The sequence below is a fragment of the Trematomus bernacchii genome, unplaced genomic scaffold (genome assembly GCF_902827165.1).
Source record: "Trematomus bernacchii unplaced genomic scaffold, fTreBer1.1, whole genome shotgun sequence".
NCBI classification, from domain to species: Eukaryota; Metazoa; Chordata; class Actinopteri; order Perciformes; family Nototheniidae; genus Trematomus; species Trematomus bernacchii.
The window spans coordinates 13,491,114-13,515,716 of NW_022987582.1; the positions used below are offsets into that span (position 1 = coordinate 13,491,114).

The 24,603-nt window shown below is 39.6% G+C and overlaps 2 protein-coding genes across 2 annotated transcripts in view; one reads left to right on the forward strand and one right to left on the reverse strand.

Annotated features, from left to right (window-relative positions):
* ibtk (inhibitor of Bruton agammaglobulinemia tyrosine kinase) overlaps positions 1 to 3,862 on the reverse strand; it is a 37,206-nt gene extending 33,344 nt beyond the window's left edge. The window contains 4 exon segments of the mRNA XM_034127373.1: positions 414 to 538; positions 1,651 to 1,747; positions 1,952 to 2,868; positions 3,706 to 3,862. Coding sequence (XP_033983264.1) covers positions 414 to 538; positions 1,651 to 1,747; positions 1,952 to 2,275 — 546 coding nt within the window. The 5' untranslated portion in view covers positions 2,276 to 2,868; positions 3,706 to 3,862.
* Positions 3,863 to 6,901: 3,039 nt separating this feature from the next.
* On the forward strand, positions 6,902 to 9,022 carry tpbgb (trophoblast glycoprotein b). Its single transcript, XM_034127302.1, has one exon. The coding sequence runs from the start codon at positions 7,334 to 7,336 to the stop codon at positions 8,471 to 8,473; it is 1,140 nt and encodes a 379-aa protein (XP_033983193.1). The 5' UTR covers positions 6,902 to 7,333; the 3' UTR covers positions 8,474 to 9,022.
* The last annotated feature ends 15,581 nt before the right edge of the window (positions 9,023 to 24,603 follow it).

Below are 24,603 nucleotides of genomic sequence, written 5' to 3' on the forward strand. Positions count from 1 at the left end.
TAAAAATCCAACCACCGACCATCCGATTGGTAGACAACATTAACTCACAGCCGCCCTCCAATCAAATATTGTTATTTACCATACTGCCTTATCAAACGTATAATTAAAAAAATCCCAAGAAAGTAACCAATATTTCTACATCTGTGTTACAAATACTGATTAACCCTGAAAAGAAGGTTGTGTAATACAGGACTCTGGGGAGTGAATGTTTTGCTGGTTCACCCAGGTGGCGTGCCTTATCTTGAGCACCCATGTGAGTTGGCCCTTTTGTTGGCTCAGAGTTAAAGCATGAGGCCATTACTGATGTGACACAAAGGGAGTGGGGTTCTCTGGGTAGGGAAGCCCTTGGCTGTAGGAAAACACTCTCTTACCCCCTGAGAGGGAGGACAACAACAGTGTGTTGTTAGGCCTACCTGCTTGATGTAAACCCCAGTCCGGGCAAACACATCCACCAGCTCAGGGTGCTGCCGGCTCTCCTGATTACCATGGCCCAGACTGAAGTTAGTATTGTTTCCCCATGTGTACACCTCAGTTGGATCTGTAATTAGGAAGAAAATACACAATTACAGGCTCAGCCACAACACTGCCTCTACAGTACATGCAGCTTGGTTAAACCAGTGGTCTTTTCTGCCATTAAAAAGTATGGCTATTTTGTTGACAACAAGGGAACTAAAAGTGCTCTTTATATCATACAAAAGAAAGAAATACACATATGCCATTTAAATAGGAATGTACAAAGTTAATATAAAATAGAAGGCATTAATAACACAAAATACAATAAAATTGATGAAATAGAAAGATGTCCAGTTAATCCTTAGTGGAGTGGGTACTTCATCCTTTTCTATAACGGAAAAAACCCAAATCATAGCAACTAGAAAGACTTGTGATGTAGCACAGGGAGAATCAAATCCCTTGCATTGTACAAGTGTGAGACACACAATTAAACAGGATTTTTAACTGTGACTCTGCCAGTTTAATGAGCCTGGTGACTCTTGACTAACTAATAGTTTCATCAGCAATATCTGAAAATTGAACCAAAACATCTACAAACAAGCTTCTTTGATATGAGGTAAATGACTACGATAACAACCACAAGCCCAAATGTGTTTGTCTCACAACCAATGACCTGTATTCAACAACTGAAACAATGTAGTTTCCATTTCTTCACACTTCATGCACCTTGGATATAGATAAAGTTGTGCCAGATATTATTTTTCAACTTGAGTCAGCAACTTTTTTATACCCTTTAATTTACTATCCCTATGACCTTAAAATATACAAATTGGAGGGCAGGAGAAAAAAGTATAATGAGGATTATAGGTTTGTATTGAGGTTGAAAAAAATATGAATAAAAATGTGATAGATTTTATCGGATGTGGCTTTAGGGCTCAGCACACCAACGTTTGTATCTTCACCTGGGTACACTTTATTATTATTTTAATTCACTCAATATATATTATTCAATTTTCATTCCGTGTTACTATGTGAATGTTTATTATATGCAAATGTATAATAGAAATCGCATAACCTTATGTTATCCGATTTCTTGTTGATATGTTATGCAATATTTCAGTAACTTGCTATTCAAAAAGGGGAAAAGGCAAAAAAATTGGTCACAGAAAGAAAAAATAAGTCATCAGCTTTTCTTACCGGTGTTTTTGAACACTACATGTGCTGGACGGTCCTTCATTGTAAGGTCCAGAACAGAGAGGCCCTCCTTGTCCTGTGTGGATAAAAGTCCTCCATGCTGGAGCAATGCAAAGAAAAAGAAGATCATTGAAATTAAGTCGAAAATCTTAAAAATGAACAAGGAATAATCTTATTTCATTCTTCATTCAATCTTTCCCATATTGTTGAATTACATAAATGTTTACTACATGGGACTACTTAAATTGGAGCACCTTGCACAGTTGAGAGCCCATTTTTTTGGTGATCCACGTTAATAACATACCTTGACCAAAGATATGAGACAGTGGATATGTCCGTAGAAGGCGCTGCGATGCACAGCTGTCCAGCCAGACTCCTTATCCTTCGCCATTGGGTCAGCACTCTTGCTCACCAGCAGCCACTCCAGCAGGATCTTCTTTCCCAGGGAGGATGCAAGGTGCAGGGCTGTGCGACCAAAGGCATCCCGCAAGGTGGCTGCATTGTAGCAGTGTGAGCTCAAGAACGCCCTCAGCTGCCCCTCAGAGCCGCCGGTCAGAGCCGCTACCACCTCTTCCGCATGCTGCTGTGAGCGGCACTTGGGGGTGCAGTCCTGCACTGCCATACTCATGATGACCGCCACCAAAATCCTCACCGTGAACCCTACTCTCTTCTGTCTAACAAAGTCCCCTTGACAGCCCACCACCCACAATTGCAAAACAACTTTAAAAACAAGACCATGCGATGTAACAAATCAAAAACACTGTCACTAAAAAAGTGAACTATAGCTGCTCTCCAAGAAGAAAAAATATAAATAAGAAAAAAATACGTGTCAACAAAAGGTGGAAATGGTTTGGAGTGCTAGAATTGTGCTTGTGTTGGGGTTCCACCGCACCCTAGCGATCCCCAGAGCCCCCTTGCGACTTGTTTCAGTCGACCATCTCAACCAAGAGTTGAACACAAACTAAGGTGCTTCCTGCATTCAATGGCATCGAGAATTCAATAAATACAAAAACTCTTGTGCTTTTTATACAAAAATGTACATTTCAATGTTTGCAAAAATAGTTTTTTCCTCTAAAGATACTTAATAATTTACAAAAGGCAATAATTTCAACAACCCTCTGACCTTCTCTTACAGCAGTCCATCAAACTTGAGGGGAAAGGCCTCCTTTCCCCCCAAAATTCTCACTTTCCTTTTCACAACTCCATAATTGTAGAGTGCACCTGAAGAAGAAAATGTGAGTAATCAGTGAGAAACAATGGCATACATTCACACACTGTGCGCACAAGCAAACTGCTAAATAAGCGCAGCTTTGGGTGCAGGGCGCAAAAAATAGATGATCCAAAACTGCGAGTGCAAAGGTCAAAGCTAGTTTAGCCTACAGAATACCAAAACACAGATCAGCTGAGTTGACATATTTTGCTAGATAGCTATTTGACAACGCTGTGCACATAAGATTGGGACGAAATAGACAAAAAAGACCCATATGCAATTATTTTGCACATTGGCAATTTTATTGTGAAGAATGTGCACTAGCATTGATAAGAGGGGGCTCCTGATGTTGCCCAAAGAGCAGTATTATGTAACAGGCTACGCTATTCGAGTTAGCAATAGCTTGTTTGTTTCCATGTCGGCTGCACCCCCTTCAACCCCCATGGTTTCTGCGTAACACAACTGTGCTATTTAAGAAACTGTGACGCCTTTTCTCTATTAAAATCAGATAAAACACTTATATTTCCCACTTAAATTACTTAACTGCTAGCAGGCTATGGCACGGACAGCTAAATACTTCAGCCAAGTATTAGCTCATAGTGCCCAAGCTGGATAACTCTATGCGTCACATTAAAAGAGAATAGGTTGCAATGCCTTTCAATATCTGACCAGTTACTACAGTTGAGATGGGAAAAAGCATCTATAAATAGGTAAAGTTAGGTTTGTCAAGTGTTGTTAGCTATCGCTAGCTGGTTATAGCTTGGCAGCTAGCTTGACTGACACATCACCGAAAGCTAGCGTCAGCGAGCTGTTTTGCTATGGAAAACTAATGTCGTATCATGTCTTACCTTCCGCTAGTTACGGAAAAAATAGGACATGGAGAAAGTTGCATCAACGACGTACATCCACTGTGTCATTACTAAGAATAGGAGAAGATAACGGGTTTATTTTTTCACTGATGCTATATCTGACAGCACTGACTGCTAGCTTGAAACCCTGCAGGTTAGGTAAAAACCTTCTTTAATGTCGAGACTTCTAATTGGTCGGGAAGTGTGCATCCCAGTATTCTATTGGTTGATATGTTTAGGGTATTAGCTGATCATTGTGCTGTTTCTGTAGCCATGATGTCCTGGGATATATTTATTTAGTATTTTGTAATATACATTGATTAATAATAAAAAGAAAAATGACAAAACATATTTGAAACAATTATTTGTATGTATTTATTCATTTTTTTTTTGTGTGTGTGTGTTTCCTCAATTGTATTTTGTTGCTGTAGTTTTTCATACTTTACATTTATTGTTTGAAAAGAGAAATCAATAAAAAATATAAAATAATAAAAATAAAAGAACATGATACAATTCTTAGAAACGAAACATGTTAATCAAAAATACTATACCTTTTCTTGAATCTTAAATGGTACAAGAAGACAACACTTCTTAGGATTAATATACAATTTGACAATTCAATTCATTCATTAATAAACAGTCTCTCACAAAATTGGCCTTTAATTAATCTTGCTTAGCTGCAAACCAGTGTAAGAGTTGTTTAATAATGTCTGCACAAGAAGGACACAATAATTGTTTGTTCCTTTTATAGAGAAAAAGATAACTTGATATTCCCCATAAAATCTATTTCATGAGCAAAAGTGGAGGTAAAACGTTTGCAGATTCTCTACAAGGGCATCACGTCAGTCATCAAAGTTCCAACAGAAAGACTTCAGGTGGAGTATCACTTACAGCCTTGATCCAGGTTTCATGGAATTACTCTAATGATTGTCTCATTCACCCTTGCTAAGAATAGGAAGGGGTCGAATGAGGGTGAAGCTAGGGTTACACTGGGATCTACACTGGGGGGCTTCCAAATATGAGATATTGATGAGCATGTCCTCCCTCACCATTCATGCATGAACACAGCCACAGTTCTTATCCAGCAGACAACTACAAGGTCACTGCCACTCAAGTAATTACCTAAAGAGATAAAGGACACTTCAAGGTTTACTAAAACAAATGTTACATTTATCAAATGTAAGTAAATTTACTAAAGTAAAGTTACACATATGACAAAATTGTTTTGTATTTTGTTCTGATGTCACTTTATATTACTACAAATACAATTCAAACTTTACAAAAAGTATTTTTCAATGAATCGACTAATAGTTGAGTCAATTGTTTTTTCTGCTTTTGCATTATTGCGTAAGTAATAATCCAATGATATAACATATACAACAGTCAGGAGAAATGTTCATTCTGACTATAAATAATTTAGGTCCATTTTCAGGAAGAAAACTGAAAAGATTGTGTACCATAATGCAGTATTTAAAATGGCTGTTTGCAGAAAACACATTAGACTCTTTGAGAAAGTTGTTAAAATTACTGTAAGGGGCCCTATTATGCTTTGGGGGGGGGGGGGGGGGGGGGGGGGGGGGGGTCCCTTTCCTGTAGTGTGTTATATAGGTTTTTGTGCATGTAAATGGTCTGAAAGGCTAAGGCTGAAATCCCAAACACTCCCCACTTGGCTGAAACGCCCCCATTGGATTATTTTGAGTACTTCTGTAACATAGTAACATCTGATTCACTATGTAACACTCTCGCTTTATAGCGCTCCAACCAGACTGTATATATAAAGGCTCCAACACATTATACGTATGGTAAGGGGCGGGACATCTCTAAGCGGTTTACAAATCACAACAGAGCCAGGCAGCTAACAGAGCATGTCACAGTAGAAGTACAAAATACAAATATGAAATCTGAAAATAAGCACCTTTATCCAAATCATTACAAGTTATTTTCCCTTTGCTGTTATTTTGACCTTGCTGTCTGTGTTTCTGTGTTATATGGAGATAAAAGTTGGCATGTGATAAATCTTTAAAAATCCTTCCCCCCTTTCATGTATTGGGTATAGTGTGTAGACTCATATAATCCTCAAAATGGACTCTGTCTTTCAGCAGTAAATGATGGGTCCAGCAATGTGACATTATCAAAGGATCAGATGATAAATGTGATTCCTCTGAGAGTTTCTTTTTGATTTCTTGAGTCCTTTAGGCCACGGGTGTTTTTTTACACTCAGTGTTTTGTACAACTAGATCCCGTATCAGATCTTATGATAGGCATAATTAATCAAACTGCAGTCCTCTCATGAATCACAAAACGTTATATTTCTGTATATCAAACAACGAGTGGTTGGGAGTAAATGTAGTTGGATTGGACTAAATTACACAATACATCTAATTCTGAAACAGTTACTCAAAAAGCATATACTTTTCAATTACAGTTACTTATACTATACTAATATTTATTTTCCGAAAAAGCTTCTTAAGCAGAATATGCCATTAATTATTTTTGATAGTAGGCTAATCAGTGTTTAGCAATGTTGGCTGGTTTAACTCACAGACTGTATTTTACTTGATATTTTTTGGATTATCCCAAATATACAACCAAGTTTTTTTTAACTAAACACTTGCAACCAGTAAGGTATTAAATCCAATAACGTACATTAAATTGATGAAGTGATTAAATGAGTCACTTGTTACATGTATAAAAGGCTAGTCATCTATTAAAACCCACACTGCAAACACCATTATGTAAACGCATCTTATTTCCTCTGAACATAGGTACATGTTTGGTAATGATTAATATTGGATTGCAAAAAATCATGACGTTTTGTAAATGTCTAATGAGAACACATCTTTTCTTTCATTATATTATAGTCTGCACATAGTGAGGTTGAATTGTTCGTCACTGGAGCTCCCTCAGGGACCCCTAGAGGTCCCTGGTCCCCAAGACACCGGCTCACTTTCTGCATCAGCAGAACTAATATGCTACGGGTCATTTGAGGAAATTAGTTACGATTTTTACAATTATATCTTAAGCTACCAAAGTAATTTACATATTAAAAAAAACCTATGTGGCATAATCGTGAGTGGAAAATTAAATCTAAGTCAGAACGAAACTTGTAAGGGGTTCAGTTCACCCCCCTTTTCTGGAAAATGGTATGCTCCCTCCTTCCAATGGTTTGCACTGTGCTGCTGTGTGTGTTTGGTCTTTCCCTCTAGACTCCCGACGTTTAGGAGAGAAGCGAGCTGGAAGTAGTAATACAAGGCACCTTTGGGAGACAAGGAGGAGGATTGTCTTTTTCAGAACCAGCTGTCCGAGTAAGTTATTTGCCGATACGATTTTTTTTTGCCGGGGTTAGAAAAAAATACCTTGTCTTCTAAGGTTTTGAAAGACACACGAAGAGGGAAAGCCTCGAAGTTTGCGAGCTTCGCCCACATCACCTTTATGGAAACGTAGACTTAACCCACACAAGGATGGTTTGGGGGTAGTTATATGGAGTCTGAGTTGGAACTGGGAGCCGTTTTCGAAAGGATAGAGCCGGGAGACACAGTCGAAAAACTTTCCGAGGGGGTGGCTGCGTTGGATTGTTGCAAAGTAATTTTTACGCACGGTCGGCGCACACTTATTTGTGCTATCCAATATGCGCCTGTTGAGCACGACGTGTGGACGTGACCGCGGAGAAATCCAGGGAAGCAAACACATGTCCGTGATGATGCATTTTCTCTTCCTCCTCGCAGCGGTGCTGTCCTGTCACGGCTGTCCTGACAAATGCTTGTGCTTCTCCCAAACTGTGAAGTGCCAAAACCAGGACTTGGACGCGATTCCGCATTCTTTACCGACCAACACCAAATTCCTGTTCGTCACAGGAAACAACATTTCCCATATCGGTGTGGACTCTTTCCCAACGAGCCTCGAAATGTTAACAGATCTCTATCTCAGTGGGAATCAGATGGAGACTGTGGATGCTATGGTATTTGACAACTTGCCCAACCTTGTGCGGTTGGACCTGAGCAACAACGATATCCAGACTTTCAGTGGAAGAGCTTTCCTTCTTGAAAATAAAGTGCAGCTCTTGAACCTCAGTAGGTCTTTCCACAACCACTCCTCCATGGATGTGCTGCAAAGTGTCCTACAGAGTGGAAACCTCGTCCAGCTGACGGCGTTGGACCTGTCTAACAACGACCTCGTGATTCTTCCCGATGATATCTTCACCAGCCTCTCCAGCCTGGTGACCCTCAGCCTGCAGAACAGCTCCATCATCTCCATTCAGAACGGGACGCTGAGGGCGCCCCCGCTTCTTGAACTTGACCTGAGGGACAACAGCCTGAGGGATCTTCCCACCACCTCCATGGAGGAGTTCGACCTCAAGCCCGCTCTCCTCATCCGTCTGTCGGGGAACCCGTGGCGATGTGACTGCTTCATCGACGACATGCTGCTGTGGCTGAAGAACTCCACTCAGGTCGTTGACGTGCACAACCTGACCTGTTCCGACCCTGAGGCCCTGAGGCGCCAGCCGCTCCTGCAGCTTGATCCGGCCCAGCTGAAGTGTTTGGGCGACATGGAGGGCGTGCTGGAGACTTCTTATGTCTTCCTGGGGCTGGTGCTGGCCCTGATTGGTGTCATATTCCTGCTGGTGCTGTACCTGAACAGAAAAGGCATCAAGCGTTGGATGTACAACATCCGGGACGCTTGTAGGGACCACATGGAGGGGTACCATTACAGGTATGAGATAAACTCTGACCCTCGGTTGGCCAACCTGAGCATCAACTCGGATGTGTGAGCGAGGACGGGACACTGTCTGGGAGCCCGCAGTGAGATATTGAATGAATTTGCATGAAAGTCTTCCCCCCCCCTTCCCCCCTTTCCCCCCATGATGCTATTCAGATTTGACATCTGTGATAATTAACCCCAATCTCAACCTGCATTCTACCACTGCCGCATGTCCAAAACAAGTAGCTGGCAGCTGTGATGTCTACTCTTGTGTATACATTGCATGGACAATGAATTCTGGCGAAAACATTTTTTTCAGAGTTGTTCTATTTTTACTTTTTCCTAAAGGAGAAACATATCCAGTACTTTTTTTAAGTGGAAGAAAACGCATATTGCATCCCTTTCTCATTATGCCTCTCTCGCTGCAGAGAAATGCTCTACTGCTTGTTTATGAGTTTGTTCTTTTTAACATGTGACTTTGTGATATACAGTATGCCTACTTTTTGAATGATTATAGTGCACATTGCATAGTTTTTGGATTTAGTAGGTAGATGTAATTGCTCTTTTTTTCTGTGAAGATATTCGGATAAATAAAATGCCTCTGGATTGCTGGCATCTGTCTCGACTAAGGACCTTCAATCAAAAAAAGATAGGAGTGTTTTTCTAAGGGCTTTGACTTACTGTAGACACTCATTCCATCCTGAGGCAGTGCAACAGCTGACATGATCCAACGCTGTAGCCGTGGAGTCAACATCTGGGGGGACTCAATCTGACCCCCTGCTTCCCTAACCCAAGAAACATTGCCTGCCTTACAAACACCAGCGTTAATGTGACAAAAACATATTCTTACATTAAGCCCTTTTTGATCAGCCGTCTTAAGCAGGAAATTGTAAGAAACACATGGTAAATGTTTGCAATGGTAGGCAAGATCTTCAGGTAACCTCCCAATGTGGCAGACATATTTTCCTTATATTAAGAAATATAGATATAAAAAGCAATCTGTTGGTTAAAAATAGTCACAGATTAATGGGATATTTTATATTTCTTCTGTGTTGAAGTAACCGTGTTTATTTTCACCTCCATGTCACTGCAGCATATAATGCACAAAATACACGCATTACAACTTAATACCAGAACCAGCATATTGCATATTGATAACATTTTCTCCTTGTTTCATACTGCTGTTTGTGTTTGTTTTGTATCGCAGCACAGCAATTATTTCACAGTAAATCTTACTCCAGTTGTCTGGCATTTATACTGTAGTATCCCTAATGCAACAATTAAGCAATTTTTCATTCATTACAACTTCCTGCAGCAGGAAAGTCACATTTTAAGAAGTAGAATAGAGGGCATACTGTCTGCATTTAAATGAGCTTCCATCTGTTGGTCCATAGGTGATGAGGGTAGCAAACTTTTATCTCCGAACCAATTTGCTTCCTGCTGTGAGTCTGATAAAAAATCCTTAGCTCCCGGCTAATTCCCCCAAATATTGCGAGCTGCGATAAGTGGGCAGGTTTCACATTCAGCAGCCCCTACCAGTAGACTCCAGCATAAAGCAGTTTAAATGAACACCAGCTGCAAAAAAACTTGGAGAAAAATGGTGTATGCCATTTCTTGGCACATGCAAATGAAGGCAAAGTGAACCCGTGGGGCGCACAGAGGTATTATGGAAATGAGCTCAAGCAGCTTTTCATGTTGCCCTGTTTTAGAGGAATTTGAATCTTTGGGAAAAAAAGTGTTTTCTATTAGCGGTTATACCAATTCAATGTCTATTTTCCAGTATAGTATGGATGAATAATGAATGTGTGGTATTTCTTTGAAGGGTATAGCATGCATGTTGCTGTCTAGCAGTCTAAATTAATGAAGATGTTTGTTGTGTCTGCACAATGACCTTCCTTGGCCCTTTTTGAAAAGCACCTGGAAAGATAATGATTTCCATCTCCTTTTAGTTCTCACTCTTTTGCATTCATCTCTAAAACTGGCCTCACATAGCCTGCAGCTTCTTGTAATTTGTGGTACGGCAGCATGTCTCCTGCAGGGTTCAGAGGCGTGCAGTAACATGGCATACCTTTGTATTTCAGTATGAGAATCCTTCATTCATCTTTCATCAGCGGATCTGTCCGATTACGTTGTTCGACGTGCGGAAGAGAAGCGCTGTGTAACACTCTGTGTCTGGTCTTCTGCTCTGGCTGGTTTTAATAATCCTACATTTCTCCTGGCAAACACAGCAGCCGCTCAACTGTCTCTGTGGGCTCTAGACGTGCCGTCACACCTTCAGCTTCACACTTCCTGCCTGGAAAATATCTTTGTCTAGAGACGTTTATTTTCAGAAACAGCGTTTGCCAATCTTTGTGGATAGGAGGAGTGTGTGGTTGTCTGTTATATTCTGCAAGGTTTGTGTTTAATAGGATCATTATTTGTATTAATTAATAAAGCAAGTGCTCCCCTCTTAATCAAAAAGATATACTTTTGCTTTTACCTGTAGTGCTACTTATCAATCTAGATTGTTTTGGTGAGTGTTGGGGATATGGGGTAAAGAGATGTCTGCCTTCTTTCTAATATAATGGAAATAGATTGTGGAGCTCAAAGTGACAAAAAATTTAAAAAACGAAACATGAATGTCTCTTTGTAAAAATGATGACCCGGTTACTCAAGTTAATACACAGACCTTGTTGTGAGCAGTTTCATGAAAGAACTATTTACTTTTCACCAAATGACATCCAACAAGTTGGCACAAGAAGGCATTTTATTGTTATAGCAGTAACACATTACTACAGACTGCTCAATTAACCCAATAATGAATGGAGGCTTCTTTTCGACACTAGCATAGTGGTTAATTTATTAGTATAACTTGTATTTGTTTAGTGCTGTGCTCACCGTAGCCACCGAATTTGCGGTTGGTTGTGCATTCCGATATTTTGTAGCCAAGATGCCTAAGAGAGGGCTAAAAGTGTCCAGCACTCTTGAGCGCTGCATTACGCCAATTTTTCACATTCAGAAAAAAAAAAAAATGAATTTTTGATTTTGGGATGAACTGTCCTTTTTTGAAGGTGTGTTTCTCAGACTTTTGATAGTCATACCTTAATATCTGGCTTTCATACAGCCTTGTAAGATTTAGATTTTGCAGGTAGATTTCAGCCTGTTAATCGGTTACAAGCAGTCGTTTCCTGAGTGGGGATTTTGTAATAGTTGCAGGTTCATTTTGGAAATGGATGGTCTCACTTCACACACTATTCCCCAAAGCAAGGCTTCCTTACCTCTTTGTCCCAGGAGGAGTGTACAGGTGCAGGTGGCTGCTTACAACCTAATGTATCCACAGAGACTGTCAGTGAGTCCTCCTCACACACTCTGCAGATTCATATTAAAGAATGATTTTGCCCTGCCACGCCTCGGGCCACGCTTGGCAGAGCAGGTGTAATTAGAGTGAGAAAAAAAGAGAAGCACGCAAGCTAGAGAGTGAATGGTTGAAGGGGAAGAAGAATGAGTGTTAGAGAGTGCTCTGTGTTCAAACACCTTCCCTGGATCACTCAGTGGCCTCTTTGTTCTTGTTAGCGCTCGTCCCCAAACAGCTTCGACGTCTAAATAGCCGGTCTTTGACTTGTGGTGTCAGCCAGCAAGGCAGCGGTGTGTCGCGGGCAGCTCCCTGGGATCTTCGCTGTCTATTATGGCAGAATCAGAACTGCTGTTAGTTTTGCCACAAACAGGCTTTGTCGCAGACACTGTAGTTGTCAATGTTTGTCCTCTTCAAATTTGTTGTATGTCTTACACTGAGGCCGGACTATGATTTGATTATAGACACAAACATAGTTTTATTTCACGGTTACCCATTGTTGAACATCTTTTATGAAAGGGATAGTCAAGATGTTTTAAGTGGGGTTGTACAATACCTATTCAGTGTCAGCTATCTACCGACAGTAGATTCCGGTCAGCACACCCCTAGTTTAGACAGGAGTTATGCACTGACTAATGATGGATTTGATAAGAAATGCATATAGTATACTGATGGTCAATTGGAGGCATTAATAATCAAATGTGTGTGAATGCGCTTTATTATTTATACTCTGGGTTTAAAGACAGATTGAGAGTTTTTTCAATTCTATCTAAAACAATACTCAAATGCCCATATGTGACCCGCTCTAGCGAAATCAGTCGGAAGTCGCAACGGCTCATTTCAAAATAAACGTGGATTTGCATAAAAAAATAGTTTTTCGGGTGTTTTGTGATTTTAACTAAACAAAGTCTTGGCTTTCAGAATATGAAACTTTTATTTCCAAAATGGCACGATAAATACAATTTTGAAGCTTGTAAAGGGAAGATGACAGGCACCTCTCACTCGCACTCTGCTCTTCCGCAGCGCCGCTCCCCCTCCCTCCCGCTGAAATTATGAATGCAAGGCGTATAGTAATCATAGATAACATGGCAGGTTCCGTGACAGTTTGTTTTCATCTGATTTAAAATAAACAAAGTCTTGGCTTTCAGAATATTAAACTTGTTTCGGCAAATTCAGATGATAAATACAACTTTGAAGCTTGTAACGGCATAATTACAAGCGGAGAACTGAGTAACTTTAAGTCACAGCAGGCATAACAACAGCCGGTGTTTCTTGTGAGTGTTTTCCCCGGGAAACAAATAATACACACAAACGCAAAAATACACGTACACACACACACGTATACACACACACACACACACACACACTCGCGAGCTTCCCCCAGACCAGTAATCCAAACGAAAATATTTTCCCTCCGTACTATTAGCCGCTAATAATCAATCAGATTGATGGATTCCAGAGAAGAGAACACTTTGAAGGCCTTTTTCTCAAAATGATGACAGTCATTATATAATGTGACATATTTCGCTTAATATTTGGAGTACAAAAACAATCCTGATATCATTAGAAAGCTAGGAATCTCCTCTTTCCAACAGTGTATACAACTCAAAATGTGTCTTCGGGTCAATGCGACTGATTTCGATAGAGCAAGTCACATATTTACAATGAATGGCAGTGAAATGAGTGTGACTCCAATGAATAAGAGATGGGTCAAGAAAAGACGATACAGATCAGTTCTGTATCTTCAAGATTTAGAGCCTTTAATAAAAAATGTCCTTGTGTGACTATCTCTAAAGATATCCTTAAAAAGGGTATTTTTGTGTGGAAAAAACCCCGGTGACCTTCTAAGATCTTCACTATATTTCTGAAAACTCACAATTCTGAAGCCTCATTTTCGCTCCAGCTAAATACATATCACTGTCCATCTCACAGAGCAAAGCTTCAGCCAATTATGTTTAAATCTTTCATGTTATCTGTGGCTCTAACTGGGACACTTTTGTCCCCCTGTCCTTGGACTTTAAAGCGTTGCTTCCTTCAAGCAGTTTATGTACCACCCTGGGGAGGAGTGCTGTCTTCAGTATAAATACAAAAGGACAAAAGTATCATCCATTTGCTGCTGTTCCTTGACCCGAGGAGGCTTGTTTAGGGGTATGATATAGATGGGTATAGCTTAAGCATAAACATGACAACATAGATGAAACACGCAAAAGCTAATTAATAACCCTCAAGATTAAAATATATTTGGAGTTTAATCGATCAATATGACCAGAAGGTTATTTCAAGGCAGTGGCTAATAATAATAATTATATTAAGAAGAAGAAGATGGACCTTTATTAATCCCCCGAGGGGGAAATTCAGTTTCCACTCTGTCGTTACACAGACATGCGTTTTTATACAGGTCATACAGTACACACAGTCCACACTTTTTACAACATGCACATACATATACAAATACACACAGTTATATGCAAACATGCACATGCAGTTGAGAGGTCAGAGCGGAGGCAGCCAGTCTAGCCAGCGCCAGTGAGCAGTTGGGGGTTAGGTGCCTTGCTCAAGGGCACTTCGGCAGTGGCCCAGGAGGTGAACTGGCCCCTCTCCAGTACCAGTCCACACTCCGTATTTTTTGGTCCAATCGGGACGTGAACCGGCGACCCTTCGGTCCAAAGTCCAATCCCCTACAGACTGAACCACCAAGATAAACTTGAAAAGATCTCAACCAAAAATGTAATCGTCAAACCCAGGGGTGTCCAAACATTAGTTATACCAGGTTTCCAATCGCCAGTGTTGTTTGATCTGTTGGTTGTTAGCTTCTGGGTCTGCACACGCCACACACGCTAACAGAAACAGATGCTAAGCTACAAATGCTAACAGAGCCAGATGCTAACAGAGCAACAGAGATACAAATGCTAACAGAGCCAGATGCTAACAGACCAACAGAGCTACAAAAAGCTAACAGACCCAGATGCTAACAAACCCTGATGCTAACACACCAAACAGAGCTGTAAAGCTAACAGACCCAGATGCTAACAGACTAATGGCGCATTTCCACTGCAGGGCCTCGCACGGCTTAGTACGGTATAGTTAGGCCTTGGTAGGCCAGGCTCACTTTATGCTGCGTTTCCATTACAGTTTAGGAACTGGGGTAGTAACTATAGTAACGCAGTGTAGGCGGAGCCGTGACGTCATCTTCAATGCGAAACACAAAACCAACATCAGCCGTTAGCTGTTAGCCCTCAGAGCTCACAGCTCCTCATATCTGTTCAGAAACTAGACAAAAGTTCAACAAGTACAAACCACAGACTGCCTGTGTCATGGCGAATACAGTCGCTGGTTTGTTTATGTCTGTATAGGCCGTTGTTGTGAGTGTGGACGGTTGGAGCATATACAACGTTAGCTTAGCCGATCTCCATTCAGAAAACACGCATTTTAAAAGGTTTTTCGCCTGCCGTCTTGTCTGCAGACTTGTCAAAGCATTAATTCATGGTTTTTACTAACCGGTATCAGTATGCTGTTACTTCGGCATCATTTTGAAATGTGTATTACAATTAAATCACGGTAAAATATGTTCATTTTGTTGTAGTTGCCAGCGATTCTCTCACTAGTTTAGCATACTTGGCCCGGAAAGAACCTCGTTTTGGAGAGCCAGAAAAACTGTGAAAAAGTACCCGCTAGCCGGAACTACGCCTAGTGGAAACACAACCAAAAACGGGCCGGGCACGGCACGCTTAAACCGCGTTGTAGTGGAAATGCGCCATTACAGAGCTAAATGCAAACAGACCATGATGCTAACAGACCAACAGAGCTACCAAAGCTAACAGACCCAGATGCTTACAAACCCAGATGCTAACAGACCCACAGAGCTACAGACTACAGAGTTTCAATCGACCAACACTGGCGATTTGAAACCTGGATATCGTAAAAATGTAGATAGCCTAAATCACAAACTAAACTGCTTCAATAGACCGAAAAAAATGTGTTATGTGTCTGCTTACGAACACTCTCCACCTATGAAACAATGGATATTAATGACCGCCATTAAGTGTCCAAAACATTAATGCAAGATAAATCTAAATAAAATAAAGTATTACAAGAGTACTAAGTAAGAGACCTAAATAATCGCACACCTGCCTTCAAAACCTGATTATCAGTGGGACCCTGTCCGACCCACACTGGCCCCATAATACTGCACACACATCCACTGTTCCCTGCTCACAACCGTGTTTGTTGAGCCACATTTAATATGCCAGTGCACTTTCCTAGCATGGAGAGACAGACTGGCAGGTTATCAGATTGCCAGAGTATCATAATTACATTCACCGCACCGCACTGGTCGGCTGCTCCACAAACACCTGGCGAGCTGCCCCGGCCACTGACCTTTCCCGTGGAAAAAAATCAGCCTATGTAAATGACATACGGACACGCTTTGTAGAATGGAATTATGATAAAGATTTTTCTCTGATGTGCCGCCATTGCTGCTGATCTTTAGGCAGTAATGCTTATGCTTTCTGACGTTGACTACTTGTCATCAACATCACCTCTGCAGCCTCCCACCACATGAGATGCCTCTGCTTCTCTAATGTGGATTTATGATGCTGTACATGAGCCCGTTGTGGAAGCCTGCCTCCTGTTGAGCCATGTTGGACTTAATGAACATGCGCCTCCTAAACGAAGACGGATGTGAACTGACAGCGCTGCGGCCTCTCCAAGCGAGCATCTGCCACATGTGCTCGAGGAACAGATGCAGGGATGGGAGGGATAAGGAGGCGAGTGCAGCATCGTGGATCAGGATAAGGTATTTGCTTGCTTTCTCAAAGAGGGAACTCTACTTGGTACATGTAAAATGTCAAAATTCTCCAAAACTGACCTTTTATATGTAGTATTGTCGTCACTGAGGGTCAGGTAAGGCTGTTAGTTTGTTTTTTTACCAACTGTTGATTAACTGCATGATAGCTAAGGATGTAAAATGTTAATAATATACTGACCTTTCCTGGGTGACCTTTACTCTCAGAAGACTTTAGAGATTTTACATCATTGTTCTTTTTTTATATGTTCCAAGATTTCCCCTTGAAGAAAAATACGTGTCCCGGATAAAATGTATCTAAAATATATCTCTATGGAACCCGTGAGAGGCAAAGTTAGAACAAAATAAATTCTGAAGATCAATTTTCCAAGTCAGATCTAAATGTTTTTCTCTCCTGTGTGTATGAATTAGGAAGCGGTAAAAATAAATGAATAAATTCCTTAAATTATAATTTCACTCTATCTGTGAAAACAGGAAAAAAGTATTTCCCCTGAGTGTTTCATGATCAGTATTTTAACACTCATTTCGGCCACAGATTAGTAAAGATTAGCGCTGTCAATCGATAAAATATACGTATCGCGTTAATCACAATAATAGTTTTTTGTCATTTAACTGATATGAAATTCATTGGTAAAATATACTGGAACTACAGGTGATGTGATTAATTTGCATAATTTGTTTTTAACGCTTTAAGGTTTCCAGATTTATCATGAGTGCAAACGCGTTAACATTGACTCTAATGTACCGTCACATAATTTGCCAACACACACTTTGTGATAAGGTTGAATGGAGAAATTCAAACTTGTAAAAATAAAACATGAATACTTTTAGTCCTATTTTGAACCCTTGTGGCTGTTATTAGTAGTGCAACAACTAACACAAAAGATTATCCTGACAGTGACGAAACCGAAAAAAAAAAACGAATACATGGAGAGAATACAATTTAGACCTAAATGGATCACCCAAGTGCATCTGAGGGCTTCTGTAGTTTACAGTTTAAATTCGGCACACACATAAAACGCCAACACAGATATAGATATTTAGATAATATTTCAGTTCTTCAGTTTTATGAATCCAGATGTTAGACTGTATAATAAATCTCCCACAACCTTTTATGCCCTAGAAGTCGGCCTTCACTCAGGATAGCAAATGTTAAAGTAATACACTTCCTCTGAGCACTACACCCACAGATCTGGCACACATGGTAGGTTTTTGTGTTGATTTCACAGCAGTCTTTCCTATGCATTTTAAATCAGACACTAATAATGTGTGAACATGTATTTCTGGTGCTGGGCTCAACCATCAAGTGTTCTCTTGTGTTTTCCCTTAAACAGAAGGGGAGAAGTGTTTTTTACATTCACTTGTTTCATTAACGAGCTGATGTCCTGACAGATGTGGTGAGAGGATGGCTGGCCTTTAGGCTTTTACAGCCAGTCATGTTTTGGGTACAAACAACATCACCAATGAAAGCCAGCTTTGTATACGTTTTTTTGCCTTGCCTGACTGGTTTATGTAAAAAGTATTCAGCAACAATACAATAAAATAACAGAAAACTTGGTGTCTGGTGTTTTGTTTTGTATCCTTGACTGATGTGCAATGAGGAGTGTTAAAGAGGCTGTGATTTTGCATGCCTAAATTATTTGTATTTTTGCCCCTTATTCCTGAAAAGACAATATTCCTAAAATGTGATTTATGCTAAAACGCAGCCATGCATACTGCAATTAAACAAGATGTTCTTCAAATATTTCCACCGGTGGCAGACTTTAACCTTATTGAAAAGGTTGGTGTTTTAATATTTGTACCTTTCCAAAAAACTGTTGATATCCAAGGCTTTCATGATGTTTAAGAGCATTTGTCTTCTCCTTACAGCCAGACATGTGGGCTTTCTTTAGGGCAGGCATCTCTCTACCCAATCCTTGCAAAGCTGCTGATGGTGTTGGTAAAGGCTCATTCATGCTACATTCACAAAAAGGTGAATATCTAAGCGGGAAATGCATATACCTGTATCAAATTTAGATTTCTGTTATATCAGAACTGGTGAAACGGTGTTCGTGTAACCATAGTCACTGAGCTACAGTAGAAGAGAAAGGAAGCCCAGATTAAATTATGAGACCATCTACTACTATCTGGATTTGGTAGTCTGGAAACCTAATCTGGATCAGATAACACATTCAACCCTGAGCTCATTGAAACATGGTACTCTACCGCTCAGTGACACCATCTTTGTGTTTACACAGGGTCATGATCAGACCTGAGTAAACAGCTATTTACAATGTCTCAATACCTTTAATCACCTTTATACTCAATGTGTTCAGCTGAGAACTCACTATCTTTGCAAGTAATGGGTGTATAATCGATACAATAAATACAATAAAGGAGTCTGCATGAGTTTCTTGTCTGTTTTTTTACAAATATAACTTAATATGCGATAGAATATTTTCATGAAATGATTTAATTGAGACATAAAATAACCTGAAATAACGTTTGATTGAAGTGATAAATGTCTCTAAGAATAAAATTGATTTGACATTTACTTTTTCTGGTTTGATTTATTTTGTACACTGTATGGTAAAGATAGAGATACTATTACAGTATATATTCTGAAGTGTGTATGTTGTACCTCAGAGGGAGAAATGAAACAGATAGAGAAAAGAACAACTAGGAAAGTACAGTACCTTCAGATATGTACGGAAAACCAATCAATCAAACCTTAGTGGTTATCTGTTTTTGGTGCAGGGTCATCCTTATTTTCGCGGGGTCTTATTGTAAGAGATTGGAAAGGGCTACCTTCACAGTTAATGGAATGAACAGAGATGGACACTTTAATTGCAGTTTCAGTGATTAAAAGTCAATTTAATCTAAAAATATCAGTGTCTATGGTTGAGAAAAAATGAATTGCCTGACTATTCCAGGGTAGATCATAAACCATAGAGATTGAAACACATTGCTTTTGAGAAACATATATTCACTTAGGGAATAATACGGTGGATGACAGTTGCAAATGCGCTACAACAGCCCAAAACACTTCCATAAAAGTCATCATTTTAGGATGACTTTCAACATCTGTCCAGGGACTACAGATGAAAAATAGCCTGTTGGCTAACTGGCGCATTTACAGAAATGTCAATCAATGTGCAATCAATAAATACATTTAAAAAAAATTGGGATGTGCTTCACTTTCAAAAAACGTTCCAAAAATGTTCCAAAACACATGCAAATGAAGAAAAATCTACACCAACTGTCTCTGTTGGAAGAGTTAGTCTGTTTCATAATTGTAAGTGTTTTGTCCTTTTATTTGAAATTACTATATAAGCTCCATTAGCTAGCCAGCTTACAGAAGATCTGCAATAATATCGGAACAAATCATTCGATCACATTGTAAATATAAGTCAATAAAACATTGTTGGTAAGTTTCAAGTCACAGTTGACCAACATTATAATCCCTGAAAGCCAACAAGCGCACTGTTTTTTGAGCTCCTTGCAGAGTATTGTATTTGCAGCAAAGAGTATAATGCAACGCTTATAGTAAACGCTGGGCTTGTTTCGTCAAGTTGGTAAATGTTTTCTAAATGCTGTGCATGTGTTGTCAAGTTGGTTAAGTTTATGTTTCTTCATTTGCATGTGTGGCATATTAGTGTTTTTTTATTTGGATCATTTCTTTAACTGCACGCGTTTTCCCAATGGAAAGGTTTTGGGCTGTTGTAACGTGTTTGCACCTGTCGGCCATCGTAGAATAACATTGCTGAGAACAAAGGATCTTTGAAAGGTCTCCTTAATGTGTCATATTAAGAAGATATTGAGTTGGGGCAAATAGAACTCTTGTTCTTTTTCAAATTCCTAGTATGAGGTGTACAGAATAATTAAAGTCTTTACTGTACCCAGCATTGTTTGTCACACAGAGCAATCTTCGCCTCAGGAGGTAAACTACAAAAAGATTTTCTCTTGCATAGTGTGTGGATTTTCTCACAGTACTTCAGAGAAAATGATCAATAACTAATCAACCAGAATGTCAAACAAAGTTGCATAGCAAACATTACAAAGTTTTCCAAAAAGAAGTACAGCAGTGAAGGGGATTTGGTGAGGAAAGCACTTTAAACAATTATGATGCTGCATTTCGTACAGCCTTGGTGGTTGTTTTGCGAGGCCGACGGTCAGCAGGGAACAACATTAAGCGCTGGGTAATATGATGTTGATCAGCAGAGTGTGTCACAGTGAGTAATGGTCTCAGCATCAGCAGCAAAGCACCGGGAGCGGAGACAGCCAGGAGGAGCTTGATCACGACTTCCTGCAACACTTTTACAAGGTCATGTGGGGAAAACTTATTCAAATTAGAACACTCGGCAGGCCTTCAAGAAATGGTGTTACATGGTCCAAACAGAAAACGAAAGCTGTGTTCCCGTCATTAATCTGTTGGTACAAGACACTGGTTAAACTCCTCCAGCTACACCACTTACAGAGCAAGGAAGTTGTTATTTTGCCTAAAATGAAATCATTTTTCACGGCTCCTTACACATCTCTGTTCTGGTTAAAGTTAAATGTTGGACAACTATTTATACTTCTCTCCTTGTTATAGCTGATACGGCAGAATATCTATCCTGAATTTCTCCATCCAGCGTTAAGGTTTAGGTGGAGCCTGTTGAAACAACATTACTCACCTTGTTATGGGGCCCCATTCTGAACAATTTAAGTATGTATTGCATAATGTATTATTTTATATTTCTGACTTAAGCTATGAATAAATGGAGTGTGAAGATAAATCCAAATGCTTTTCCCTATAACCTCAGAAAATAAAAAAAATAAAATGTTCCTTTTATGTGTTTAGATCTGACTTCTCTACTTACAAAAAGAAGTCTGATTCTATAGATGTCTATGAGAAAATGACCATGCTTCTCACATTATTTATTACCTCAGTAAACATTTTCCTATAATAGGTTTATGGTCTTTTAATAGTTTCAAGCCTTCTTCAATACAGCTGGATGTTAATTTTGTAAATTAAAGTTCCATGTACAGTAAAACAGATAATAAAGTCTATGTTAACTGCTAAGTAGTGTAAGCTAGTTAGCTTTGTTTGAGTTAGCTTGCAGGATAATATACTGTAGCTACTAGCTATGCTGTATGTGATAGCTATTATTAAGAGTTAATACGTGAATGTATAGGAGAATGCCAAAATAAATGAAACTCAGGTAGTTAAAATAGAACATTTGCTATAATTGGTAGTGGATTATTATTTGATTTGAACTTTTATCTAACAAAATTATTAATTGATGCACAGGTTTATCTCGAATTCTCTAATAACCTTTTACAAATGGTCACTTTTAGGCCTCTATACCTTGTCAGCTTAGTGTATAATATCCAAGATCTCTAATACAGCCCTCTCTCTTGGGAGCTTCAGTGAATGTGACAATACTTACATTCACATATCTCCAGTTACAATCTCGGCCCCCAGTTGTCAAGTACGTTGTTCCGCCCCTTTGCGCTCCGTCTTGTCATTTTCTATTCTCCGTATGAAATGAGACGAGTTTCCATGCCAGCAAAGCAGTCTGGCAGCAGCTCTGGAGAATAATGAAATAGGCTTCAGATACAGTACAAGCTCAGACAGCCTCCGGACAGATGAAATGCAATATTCTTCAAGTGCTATGTAACATGAGCACAATATGTAGATAATAGATAGTACTTGACGATACCTCTATTACCGTCCACAAGCCAACGCTTTGGGCAATTAGTATCTCTCCGGTTACCCTCTGTACATGAGCCAATGCCAGATGAGAAGGATAGAAACTCAATTAGCTTTTGTAAGTGGCTGCCCACCCTACATACCAGCCCACATATTCCATATTTTCTTTGTGAGATCAAGTTAAGGCCTTTCTCATTAGTATATTGTCACTACTTGGTATTTTGAGTTAAAAAGCTACTGATAAAACCAAATTCTTGCAATTCACTGGAGTATGCAAAAAGTGTAGCTCAAGAGGGATTAATCTATCATGCTCTTCTGCAAATCCCTTAAACAATGTGGGGATAAACATGACCAGAAAACTTGATCTGACAACTGGTCATGTGGTTTAGGGCAGCCAAAATGGTTGTCAATTCAGTAACCACAAAGATATGTGGTGAAGTCAATGTGTTTTGCTTTCTCCCTCCTTTCATCTTTTCTTCAATCTTCTTCTCTCTTCGCGGAGAGACACCATTTGTCAATTTCATTTTAAATGAATCCTATAAAATGATGTCTGTGGGGCATTGTTACTTCACCAATATGTCTTTGATTTATGAAGATTAAAGAAATGATGTGAGTTCTTTGTTAATGAGTATCCCTAATTCCGGTGGGATCTGCTAGATGCGCAGTCTCAAAACCATTTTTTATTTGGTCTGTGTGTTTGCATGCAATAAAGCTACTGTAAAAGCAAGCTTGGTTACTAATGTGTCCCAGTATACTCTTCTACAAGTATCACCATCACCTTATCACCATGGTTACATTTTTCATTCTCATATAATGAGAGGAGATCATGATGTATCTAGGTATGTGATTGCAATTCTTTCATGTGGTTTTTAGGTAAAAGACAAGTTTGTAAAATATGATCCATTGCTACGGAGAATACTAAAGGATATAGATAAGGTAAAACTAGTTCATATTTGATAAACAACAACTTTAACGCTGCTTTAACGTTAAAGGGCCCTATTGTGCTAATTTTCAGGTTTCATTATTATATTTCTAATACTGCCTGTGCTACAGTTCCTAAGCCTGTCACATACAACGTTTCGCTGTTACATACGGGTGAGTGTTACATAGTGCTGTCATTATGTTACGGAAGTAAAAAACAGAGTCCAGTGGAGGCGTTTCAGGCAGGGGGGGGGGGGGTGTTTGGGAGAGAAACTCCTTCTGGAGGGAACTATTGGATTTTAGCCTTTGCAGACCATTTACATGCACACAAACCTATATTACACACTTCAGGAAAGGGGAAACTTTAATAAACTTAAAATAGGGCCCCTTTAATGGATCAGTGCATATCATCAAACCAATAATTAACCCGATTCAAAAAGATACAATTTGCTGCAAAAATATTTTATATATAATTTTGGGCATATTCCTATCCATAATAATGATGGTGCTGAGGAGCAAAAGATGGGCACCTAGTAGTATAAAAATATATTCAAACCACTAGGAAACCAGGACCCACTACTTATACAACTTTATTACAGGTTGCTGATATTATTCATGTATTCTCACTTAAGCCACATTTTTATGACAAGACTTTTATTTGTAATTTGTGGATGATACGAATACATTGGCACAATAATGTGTGACTTATAAGAAAAACCTTTTATTGAATCATTGTCCTGAGCTAACTGTCTTTGTAATTTTCTTTTATATGTTTCAGAAAAAGAAAAAGAATAACGTTTCTGGATATCTCAACAACATTTTCTTTCATTAGACACCTAAGTTGCTACAGTATATCCACTCTTTATGTCTCATTCATTACCTATAGGGAACATATAAAGTGTTTAGTGTGTATGTAAACTATTATAATGATGATGTGCAAGCCCTGGTTGTTTTGAAATATGCTTCATACATTTTTTTTTTTTTAAATCAAGAACCGCAGATTGCGAGCTAATTTACCTTCAAGGACATCAGGTAAACGCCAACTTTAATTAGTGAGGGGGAGACTGCATAGGTGTGTGTATTGTGTGTGTGTGAGGGTGTACAAAGTCAGGCAGACAGCTGCTGTGGAAAAATTGAAACGCTTCCTTCTCAATGTGCCCATTAACAGAGTTTTCAAACATCCTCCACTTCGGCGGCAGTGATCCTGAAGAAGGCTGGCAGGGTTGGAGGCGGGGCCAAGGCCACAGGCAACGATACTGTGCTACACTGATGTTACAAAGAGGACTGTAAAATGTTAATGACAACAGATCGGCTGTGCAATCACATCATCGTCCCTACTGGCCAGTTAGTCACCCTCTCTTATTTGGAGTTCTCACCACCATCAGAGCTGATGAAGTGTACATACTGCGCCCTATAAGCGCCACAACCCTCATAACAAACAATAACATTATACCCTTATCTTCATGTCCT

Excerpts from the sequence above, each read along its gene's own strand:
- tpbgb (XM_034127302.1), top strand. The coding sequence starts at position 7,334 with ATGCGCCTGTTGAGCACGACGTGTGGACGTGACCGCGGAGAAATCCAG.